General features: G+C 46.3%; 1 protein-coding gene across 3 annotated transcripts in view; it reads right to left on the reverse strand.

Annotated features, from left to right (window-relative positions):
• Positions 1–11861, reverse strand: part of DKK3 (dickkopf WNT signaling pathway inhibitor 3) — a 75837-nt gene extending 63976 nt beyond the window's left edge. Inside the window, exons 1-2 of one of the 3 annotated variants that reach the window (XM_061610420.1) lie at positions 11223–11861; positions 9996–10242 (exon numbers count right to left, since the gene is read on the reverse strand). In XM_061610420.1, coding sequence (XP_061466404.1) covers positions 9996–10205 — 210 coding nt within the window. In that variant the 5' untranslated portion in view covers positions 10206–10242; positions 11223–11861. Of the gene's footprint in view, positions 1–7986; positions 8229–9995; positions 10243–10883; positions 10963–11222 lie in introns of those variants that run through there. The other 2 variants (XM_061610421.1, XM_061610422.1) reach the window with 2 other exon arrangements.
• Positions 11862–12427: the final 566 nt, after the last annotated feature.

The following is a 12427-nucleotide window of genomic DNA, read 5'->3' on the forward strand; positions in this document are numbered from 1 at the left end:
ACACACACACACACACTCTCCCCCTCACACACACACACACACACTCCCCCCACACACACACACACCCCACCCCACACACACACACACACTCCCCCTCTCTCACACACACACACACACTCCCCTCTCTCTCACACACACACACACACACTCCCCCTCTCACACACACACACACACACTCCCCCTCTCTCTCTCTCTCACACACACACACCACTCTCTCCCCCTCCCTCACACACACACACACACACTCTCCCCCTCACACACACACACACACACACTCCCCCTCACCACACACACACACTACCCCCTCTCACACACACACACACTCCCCCTCTCTCACACACACACACTCTCTCCCCCTCTCACACACAACACACACTCATCCCCCTCTCACACACACACACACACCTCTCCCCCCTCTCACACACACACACTCTCCCCCTCACACACCACACACACACACTCTCCCCCTCACACACACACACTCCTCCTCACACACAAACACACACTCCCCCTCTCTCACCACACACACACTCCCCCTCTCTCTCACACACACACACACACACACTCCCCCTCTCTCTCTCACACACACACACACACCCCTCTCTCACACACACACACACAATCCCCCTCTCTCTCACACACACACACACACTCCCCCTCTCTCACACACACACACACACCCCCTCTCTCACACACACACACACACTCCCCCTCTCACACACACACACACACTCCCCCTCTCACACCACACACACACTCTCCCCCCCTCTCTCTCTCTCACACACACACCACACACACACACTCCCCCCCCCCCCTCACACACACCACACACACTCTCCCCCTCTCTCACACACACACACTCTCCCCCTCCTCTCACCACACACACACACACACACACACTCTCCCCCCCCTCACACACACACACACACTCTCCCCCTCCACACACACACACACTCTCCCTCCTCTCACACACACACACACTCTCTCCCCCTCACACACACACCCCCCTCTCTCACACACACACACACACACCCCCCCCTCCTCCCACACACACACACACACTCCCCCCTCTCACACACACACACACACCTCCCCCCTCTCTCACTCTCTCTCACCACACACACACACACCCTCCCCCCCCCCACACACACACACACACTCAACCCCCCACACACACACACACACACTCCCCCTCACACACCACACACCCCCCTCTCACACACACACACACCCCCCTCTCCACACACACACACTCTCTCCCCCTCTCACACACACACACACCTCCCCCCTCTCACACACACACACACACTCTCCCCCTCCACACACACACACTCTCCCCCCCACCACACACACACACACACTCTCCCCCTCTCACACACACACACTCTCCCCCTCACACACACACACACACACTCCCCCCTCACACACACCCGACACCCCTCCCACGACACAAACACACACTCCCCTCCTCACACACACACTACACTCCCCCCCTCTCTCACACGACCACACACACACACACTCCCCCTCTCCTCTCTCACACACACACACACTCCCCCCTCTCACACACACACCACACAATCCCCCTCTCTCTCACACACACACACACTCCCCCCTCCTCAACACACACACACACCCCCCCTCTCACAACACACACACAACACACTCCCCCTCACACACACACACACACACTCCCCCTCTCACACCACAACCCACACACACTCCCCCCCCTCTCTCTCTCCTCACACACACACACACACACACACCACACCCCCTCCCTCACACACACACACACACTCTCCCCCTCTCTCACACACACACACTCTCCCCCCTCTCCACACACACACACACACACACACTCTCTCCCCCTCCCTCACACACACACACTCTCCCCCTCTCACACACACACACACCTCCCTCTCTCACACACACACACACCTCTCCCCCTCTCACACACACACACCTCTCTCCCCCTCTCACACACACACACACTCTCCCCCTCTCACACACACACAACACACTCTCCCCCCTCACACACACACACACACTCCCCCCCTCTCTCTCTCTCTCTCTCTCACACACACACACACACTCCCCCCCTCTCTCTCTCTCCTCTCTCTCACACACACACACACACACTCCCCCTCTCTCACACACACACCACACACCACACACCTCCCCCTCTCTCTCTCACACACACACACACACACACTCCCCCTCTCTCTCTCACACACACACACACACACTCCCCCTCTCTCTCACACACACACACACACACTCCCCCTCTCTCTCACACACACACACACACACACTCCCCCTCTCTCTCACACACACACACACACACTCCCCCTCTCTTCTCTCTCACACACACACACACACACTCCCCCTCTCTCTCACACACACACACACACACTCCCCCTCTCTCTCACACACACACACACACACTCCCCCTCTCTCTCACACACACACACACACACTCCCCCTCTCTCTCACACACACACACACACACTCCCCCTCTCTCTCACACACACACACACACACTCCCCCTCTCTCTCACACACACACACACACACTCCCCCTCTCTCTCACACACACACACACACTCCCCCCCTCTCTCTCTCACACACACACACACTCCCCCCCCTCTCTCTCTCACACACACACACACTCCCCCCTCTCTCTCTCACACACACACACACTCCCCCCCTCTCTCTCTCACACACACACACACTCCCCCCCTCTCTCTCTCACACACACACACACTCCCCCCCTCTCTCTCACACACACACACACTCCCCCCCTCTCTCTCACACACACACACACACTCCCCCCCTCTCTCTCACACACACACACACACTCCCCCCCTCTCTCTCACACACACACACACACTCCCCCCCTCTCACACACACACACACACACTCCCCCCCTCTCTCACACACACACACACACTCCCCCCCTCTCTCACACACACACACACACTCCCCCCCCTCTCTCACACACACACACACACTCCCCCCCCTCTCTCACACACACACACACACTCCCCCCCTCTCCCTCTGGCGGGCGCGCACCCTCTCCCTCTGGCGGGCGCGCACCCTCTCCCTCTGGCGGGCGCGCACCCTCTCCCTCTGGCGGGCGCGCACCCTCTCCCTCTGGCGGGCGCGCACCCTCTCCCTCTGGCGGGCGCGCACCCTCTCCCTCTGGCGGGCGCGCACCCTCTCCCTCTGGCGGGCGCGCACCCTCTCCCTCTGGCGGGCGCGCACCCTCTCCCTCTGGCGGGCGCGCACCCTCTCCCTCTGGCGGGCGCGCACCCTCTCCCTCTGGCGGGCGCGCACCCTCTCCCTCTGGCGGGCGCGCACCCTCTCCCTCTCACACGCACGAGTGTGCCCCCGCTCAAACAAAAAACAAAAAACAAACAAAAATAACAAAAACAAACAAAAAACAAGAAACTTAGCTACGCTATCTGGAATAACAAACTTGTTCGATACGAAGGCAAGAATGGCATGTCATAAGCAGGGGTAGTCTTATACGGCGAGTATATCCCAAACTCTATATTTTAACTGGAAAAGTTGGGGGTCGTCTTATACGCCCAGTCGTCTTATACGCCAGAATATACAGTATTTTTTAATGTATTATTTTTGTTAGCCTCCTTGGATGTTATATACAGTGAGTTAGCATATGCATTAACAATCACCCACAATATAAACAGATTTTATATTTCATTGTGGAGGAAAGACTTTCAATATGGTTTTGTTTCATTACTCATTTTAAAACCAGGCATTATTTACTCACAATGTGCAAACCCATTTCAATGTTTTTATTTGGACAATTTAAGCCTCCTCTCAAAGAAACTGACAGAATTATCTAGTAAATAGAATAAAAAGTTAGAACATATAAAAGATGCATGAATCAGCAACTCAGTTAGTACACTGAGATAGGGGTTAAATCCAAGGTGATAAATTAGAAACTGTCAAATCAAACTATACCAACAGGAAGTTATGAAGCAGAGAAACCTAAAGCATTTTGCAAGAATGGACTGAAAGTGTTACAAAGGCAGAATTTTAAAATCAACTATAGTAGTCAGATTTAAAGTTTAAAGCTAAAGAAGACCAACAAAGCAATCATAACGCCAAAATACAATTTACATAACATCCCAGAAGCATATAATCAAATAAGGAACAAGTTTGAGGCTTTAAACTTAGTTGACAGAGAACCAGAAGAACTATGGAATGAAGTCAGAGACGTTATCAGAGAAGAATGCAAAAAGACAATACCTCTAGTTAAAAAAAGAGAATGACCCCAATGGATGACTGAAGAAACTCTTCAAATGGTTAAAGAGAGAAAGAAAGCAAAAGCAAAAGGAGATAGAAACACAGTCAGAACTCTAAATGCAACAATACAGCAACTAGTACGTAGGGATAAAGAGAACTATTACAATAGTTACTGTATAGAAATAGAAGAGGACAACAAAAAGGGTAGAACAAGAGCCCTGTTCCAAAAGATTAGAGAAATGAAAGGGAAATTTAAACCAAGAGTAATCAACAGGGGAACACACTGACTGACCGAAATAAGATAAAAGGAAGATGGAAGCAATACACTGAAGAACTCTATAAAAGAGATGCCAGGATGACAGATTCATTCACAGAGGAACCATATGATGAAGAACCAGAAATTTTAGAATGCGAGGAGAAAGCTGCTCTTAAAATACTTGGAAGAAACAAATCACCGGGAATAAATGGCATACCAATAGAGTTGCTACAAGCTACTGAGACTGAATCAGTCCAAATTCTTACTAAAATCTGTCAAGAAATATGGAAAACTAAACAATGGCCCACAGACTGGAAACGTTCTATATACATCCCAATTCCAAAGAAAGGGGATCCCAGGGAATGCAGTAATTAGCAAACTATTGCCTTAATATCCCATGCAAGTAAAGTAATGCTCAAGATTCTACAACAAAGGCTCTTGCCATATATGGAGCGAGAAATGTCAGACGTCCAAGCTGGATTTAGAAAGGGAAGAGGCACCAGAGATCATATTGCAAACATACGTTGGATAATGGAACGGATCAAGGAATTTCAGAAGAAAATCCCCCTGTGCTTTATAGATTACAGCAAAGCCTTTGACTATGTAGATCATGAAAATGCTTTAAAAGAAATGGGGGTGTCACAGCATCTGATTGTCCTGATGTGCAACCTATACTCTGCACAAGAGGCTACTGTAAGGACAGAATATGGAGAAACCGATTGGTTCCCCATCGGAAAGGGTGTGAGACAGGGGTGTATTTTATCACCCTATTTATTTAATCTATACGCAGAACATATCATACAAAAAGCAGGATTGGACCAAGAAGAAGGTGTGAAAATTGGAGGGAGAAATATCAATAATTTAAGATATGCAGACTATACCATACTACTAGCAGAAACCAGTAATGATTTGAAACGAATGCTGATGAAAGTCAAAGAGGAAAGCACAAAAGCAGGACTACAGCTGAATGTCAAAAAGACTAAAGTAATGACAACAGAAGATTTATGCAACTTTACAGTTGACAATGAGGACACTGAACTTGTCAAGGATTACCAATACCTTGGCACAATCATTAACCAAAATGGAGACAATAGTCAAGAAATCAGAAGAAGGCTAGGACTGGGGAGGGCAGCTGTGAGAGAACTAGAAAAGGTCCTCAAATGCAAAGTGTATCACTGAACACTAAAGTCAGGGTCATTCAGACCATGGTATTTCCAATCTCTATGTATAGATATGAAAGTTGGACAGTGAAAAAAGCTGATAAGAGAAAAATCAACGCATTTGAAATGTGGTGTTGGAGAAGAGCTTTGCGGATACCATGGACTGCGAAAAAGACAAATAATTCGGTGTTAGAACAAATTAAACCAGAACTATCACTAGAAGCTAAAATGATGAAACTGAGGTTATTGTACTTTGGACACAAAATGAGAAGACATGATTCATTAGAAAAGATAATAATGCTTGGAAAAACAGAAGGGAGTAGAAAAAGAGGAAGGCCAAACAAGAGATGGATTGATTCCATAAAGGAAGCCACAGACCTGAACTTACAAGATCTGAACATGGTGGTTCATGACAGATGCTATTGGAGGTCACTGATTCATAGGGTTGCCATAAGTCGTAGTCGACTTGGAGGCACATAACAACAACACAGAAGAACAACAAATTTCCAGATTTGTACAACACAGGGAAAAGCAATAACCAATGCTTCAGTTCTCTACTTATTTCTGAAATGCAAGCCCGCTGATTATAACATCATTTACGTCCAAGTACTGCAGGGTATCAGTAACAAAAAACAGGGCAACAAAGATCTCTCACCAGTATCAGTAGAGAATGCTTTAAGAGAGCCAGAATCAGAAGTTAGAGACAATTTGTAGGTACAATGACTTTTACAAAAAAAATCTTGTTCTTCTGGCACATACTCAGTGCTTAATATATAAAATGAAGTGCCAAGGGTCAAGCTTGCCTGGACATCATTTTTTTTTATGTGGAAGTGCTTTTGCCTAATCCCAGATGTATGACTATTAGCTGTCATCTGTAGGGAGAGACAAGACACCACACAGACTATTGTTTTTATCTTTCCACATATCACAGGCCTGAGCTTGAGACAGATTTTAGGCTGAACCTGGGCTCAGATAAGCAACGGATATCGTTTTTAAAAATCATCCATTCTAGAGTGTTCAGAGAAGGAAATGCAACTGTGCAAGAATAAGGTATTTGAATTCAGCACTAAGAAAAATGCAACTATATTCATTTCAGTCTCTCAGGAAAACAAATTTGAAACAGCTGGATTACTCTCCAACTATATAAACAAAAACCTTGTTCTCTTCTTCCCCCTGCTCCATTAAAAACACTGAACTTTAACTATTGGAGCTCCACAAGACAGAGACCATTAACATTTTCACAAAAACATGGCAAGTGTATCTCAAAAGAACACTTGGTCCTAAAAATAAAAATCAAGTTCTCGTGTATACACAGTAAGACTTTCACCCTCTTTTCTACCCTCTCTTCAAACACAAGCTGCTTTTAAGACTCATGAAAGCACTCCTCCCCATCCCCCACTTCTTTGGATTGTTGCCAATGTTAAAGATAAGGAAAAAGACACCATGAATACAAAGCCCTGTTAAAAAGCTTCTACTTTAACTCTTGAGAAGCTGAATTTTTCAAATGCAGCTTTGGATATTTGTTTCAAGAAGAACAAACATTTATTTTTAGAAGTCCAGTTGTAAACAATTGAACTGATTGGTAGACATGCAATTCGTAACAAAGAAAAAAGCTGTGAAGTAGCAGGAAAAAGGGAGAGGAACAAGCTTAGCTAAATCTGCAGAAACAGATATCATGATAATCTCTCAACAGAAAATTATTTCAGCACAAGATTGTACAGGGTGGGGAACGGTTATCAAACCCAGTATTATAAACAATGGACAATTAGGAGGGACTTAAGGCAAGCTTTCAGTAATATCACTTCCAGTCAATTTCCAGCATAACAAATGCACAGTTTTAATACAGATGATGGGGAAAGATCCAGACAACCGAAAATCAGGCAATGCCTTCCGTTAAGAGAAATGCTTCTATTACAGAGTTACTACATGTCCCCAGCACTCACACTCATTTTGTTACTGGAAAAGTATGTTTTTCTGTTCCTCAGCTTATGCCATAAATTGCACGTGAAATACTGTTACACGAGTATAATCATGCATAGGAAGTTGTTGAACTAGTGCAAAGATCACTGGTAAAGAGTGCAACTCATTCCATGCTGTTTGTGAACTGACCATTTCCTTGCTGTACCACTCCAGCATTCTTGTAGCCCTAAGAAAACCTGGCCACCACTAGCAATCAAGCAGTTTCTTCCATCCTGGAAGTAAACTCCTCCCCATAATTTCATGGACTGCATTTTATTTGTTCATGTTCACTCAGATCTCAGTTTCACTGTGTTCAGGGTATAATTCTAGCCGCACATACCTGCGAGTAAGCTCCACTGAATTCAACAGGATTTAATTCCATGTAGATATGGTTAGATTGTGCTGTAAGAAGGTATGTTTTCCATAGCAATAAAACAGAGACAGGCCACATTGTACCGAAGACTAGATATATTTCAAGCAGGCATTTCTAAGTTTCCCTTCAGTTCATGTACAAGTGCTTTTTGGTTAGCAGCCTTGCTCCATTCATTCCTAAAGACTTGGGAGAATATCCAGCCAATTGTTCTAAAAAAATTAATCAAAGCATACAAATTAATATCTCCACCGGAAACTAAGCTAGGCCCCCACAGTACAGATCAGCTAACTGGCTAATTAGAAAACTTTGGCAAGCATTTAAAATACTTGTAAACACTTGAGCAGCTATGAGGGTCAACAGGAAGGCATACATACTGGTGGGGTCTATGTTCTTCACGGTTCACTGCCTAGTAAGTAATCTTAAGACTGCAGCCTTCATTTTTTTCTTTCAAAGCTGTTCCCCCATCCCTAGCTCTGTGGGTCATTAGCATCTTTTTTTTTTTTAAGTAGCACAGAAGCTTCCTTTCCTATTTTAAGATAGTTCTTCCCCATCCATTTGGTGGGAATAGGAGAGTATTATTAGTGCCAATGTAACCTGTTAATGGATCTTCAATATATCACACTCTGTGGGGCCTTAGTGTCCTTTACACCAATGAGGAAACAGCTCTAGCTATTTCCTACAGCGGTGGTATATCAGTGACCTGATGGAAGATGGTCTCAGGACAGGGTGGGGGATTTTTAAACCATATTTATCTTTAATATATCTGCAGAAGGAAAAGCCAGTTAGAAATGTCCAGAACCAGAAGGTAAATGTAAAGATACATGTAAAATGTAACTAGGACATACAATAAACCCTTCAACATTGTCTGAAGAAGCAGATCAGCCCACATTCACTGATTTTATACATCATAAAATTAGCACGGGTTGGGGGGAGACTCTGGGCTGACCAGAGACCAATTTTGCAATGCATGTGAAAGCACACCAGAGAAGTGAAGCAAATCCTTCACATTATCAGGATGTTTAATGTGACTACGGAACAAGTTAAAACTAAGCCCAACCCTAACATTATTGACCAGAAGATACAAATGCAGCTTCAGGGAAAGAAAAGTGTAATAGGAGCAGCAGCTAAAGCAGAGATTTGTAGACAACAGGAACGGGACTAAAGTCTGCTTTTTCCAAGCTTTGCACCTGGACTCGTGAGAACAATGAATAACTTCTTTGTAAGATATTTGCAGTTCTCATGGTGTGTGTATTTTAGAATTATGGTTGCTGCTTCATTCTCTCATTCCTCCCCACCCCTTGCCCCGGCTCTGGCATCTGTTACTTCTATTGACAAGTGTGAGACTAGGAGATCCTGTTAGAGTTTTTGAAACTATACTGCAGATATTTTTTATGTCCTACAGCAGGAACTCCTCCATCACTCACAGAAGGCTAGAATAAAAGGAATGTAAGTGAAATAAATGAATTGTTGATGCAATATTATTGAAAGATGGCCGCAGCACAAAACCCTTATCAATATCCCAGATGGTCTGCATCCTAGAACTCTCATTATAGCTCAGGGAGAACCCAACATATCAAATGCATACCAGACAGAGTGGCCCAGTTCCTGACAAAATGACCACCAATATACCATTCAGAGAACTCTGAAAACTCTTTTCCCTTTGTTGTTGTACACCGCCCAGGAAGCCTTTGGCTTAGGGCGGTTTATAAATTAAATTAAATAAAATAAATAAATAAATACCACGCTCTCATTATCCTGATCAACCCACTGCAGCCCTTCTTGCAGGTTCTCAAACAATCATTTTAGAAACACTGGTACAGTTTTGTCAGTGTATTTTTTTTAAAAAAAAAACTCACAACCCTGAACTCAGCAAGTGTAGTAAGATTCCTCACTAGCATATAACAGAAGGTAAACAGTCTCCCTAATACCCAGTTCCTAATCAAAGTTGTACAAATTAATGTGGAAACAAGTCTCACCTCTTGGACTGCATTCCTCAGCTTGTACTGAGTATCCTCCATCAGCTCTTCTACTTCTCGGAACATTTCATTCAGACTAGCTTCATCCCTGGGAAAGTTTAGGACTATCTCCTCTGGCTGCTCTTCTCCACCACCATCTGCAGTAGGAGCTGTATACACCACCCCAAGAAATACGGGTAGCAATAGGAATTTTGAGGCAAGCAGGAACATCCTCAGAAATGCCTCACCAGGTCCCTGGAAGTAAATGCTAAACAAAGAAGAAGAAAAGAACTAAACCCATTTTTCAGACACAGGGAACACATGCATCTGTCTGCCTTAAAAGAGCTGCAAGATCCTTATCCTTTACATAGAGGCAGGGTCCACTAATCCAGGCACCTACTATTAGTAGCATTTTTTAACAAAACCTTGAAGCCTAAATAAACTTACAAGTGGGAGCTGCAACAAAATGTTGCAGTGTCAAGTGCACCAGTTTAGTGTTCCCCCTCTAGGTTTTCCATTCCTTCCTATCAGTCAGTATTCTGTGGCCACTGAGCACATTCAATCGTCGTTGAGTTGCTTTTTAGGTTCTCCCCTTATTTTCCTCACCCCACCCCCATTTTTTCCTCTACTTCTGCAAATCTTGTGATTTCCCCCTTGCCTGCTGAAGTCTCCCTCTTACATGTGGGTGATTCTGTTTTGGCTACATAACGAAACAGCTATATAAACTTATGCCTATTGTGCCATAAGCTCTCGTAGACTAGATACATCAAAAACTGCAATAAAGTTGATAGCATTTAGCCTGTCACTAGATTCTTTGCCATTTCAAGTTAACAAATGTTTAGGATAGCAGCCGTAACAGGACAAAGCGTCAAGTGACAAGGATGGCAAAACAAGCGCAGCAATGCCTACCTCGTGGGCAGACACAACAGAACAGCATTGCTGGGGGTTCAGTATACATGTTACAGCGCGACATCCTCAGGGAACAGAAAGAACCCGGGTGCGCACATCCTAGAGAAATTCGCACACGGAATAAGTTGAGCAAAACTAAATCAAACAGCTCGGGCATAAGAACTCTGGTCACATATTACGGGGGCAGGCGGAGGGGAGAGGAGAACGACTCGCTGTTAAGCAATTTGATGAGGGAGGCACGTTTTCCCCAGGATCCATCCCAACCCTAATCGAGCCCAAATGCCACGACCCAACCATCTAACATTGTGAATTTCTTCTTCCCAATTTTACCGCTCGAACCTGCGCACGCTGGCGACTCGAAACCAAACTCCGCTGAGCTCAAGGGGGCTTATTCCCACGTTAGCACGCACAGGACACCAGTCTCAGCTGCGTCTCCAAGACACACAACTCCGCCCGACCGCCGCTGCCCAAATGCCTGTTCTTCCAGAGCCCTCCGCGTCCCCTTCAACGAAAGCCCTGAAGAAATTGGTCTCTCATCCTCCGGTAACTCCCTTGGCCCGTCCAGGGAAGCGCGCATTGACCGCGGGATGGGACGGCCGGCCTGTCTTCAGCTGGTACCCGTTGTCTGCTTGGATGAGGGATGATTCGCTGCTGCTGGAGCGACCCGCCCTCCGACTGACTGGAGACTCCGAAATTCTCCTTTCAACCCCACAAAAGTAAGCGGCAGCGGCGGCTGCGCAACATTCGCCGCTATTGGCTGCAGGCAAGGAAACCCAAACGAGCGCCAAGAGGGAACAACTGGCGATGAATGGAGTGGGAGGGGCCAGGTGACCAGCGAGGAGGAAGACGGGCGGGCTATTAGCTGCCCAACTCTCTTCGCGCCACATTACTCAGTTGGTTGCGGACGGCTAGCCACGCCCTGTGTACGGTGAAAGCTAAGGAGGGCCACCGACGTCACTCAGCAGAAAAGACTAACCGTAGGCTAGCTGGAGAAGCCAGGTCGATGTTACTTCACGGCACTGCAATCTAGCACGTGCCATCTGTGTGGGATACGATGGATCTGTGATTGGAAGGGCAAAGGGGCGGGGGCAAAGGAGGTCCCGCGAGTAACCAGACTGCTCATATTTTCTTGAAAGTCACGTTGGTTTTGATGTTGCTTACTCTTGCGTTAAGTGTGGGATAAGATCAAAGTCTTCATTTTTTACCCGAAATAGAAGGCTAAGGGGGATAGGATTATATTGTTATAAAATTGGGAGACTGGTTTTGAGGGTGCGTGTGGGTCCTCTCAACCTGTGATTTTGTGTCTGTGAGGATGAAACTTGCAACAGAAGGAATCACTAAACTGGTACAGCCAGTTCCTTTCTTAAGGCAATGGCCCTGGCCAAGTCTGTTAAGCATCCTATCTGCATGTCTAACGAGTGGGCTGTGTTGCCATAGGAACAACTAGCAGGTGATGTTTTTTCAGGAGGGAATAGGCCTCCCCCCCCTCACCTGACTGGAGGTCAACTTGTAGGTAGGGGAACAATAACCCAAGAGCTAGCTTT

This window comes from Rhineura floridana, chromosome 2, assembly GCF_030035675.1.
Source record: "Rhineura floridana isolate rRhiFlo1 chromosome 2, rRhiFlo1.hap2, whole genome shotgun sequence".
NCBI classification, from domain to species: Eukaryota; Metazoa; Chordata; class Lepidosauria; order Squamata; family Rhineuridae; genus Rhineura; species Rhineura floridana.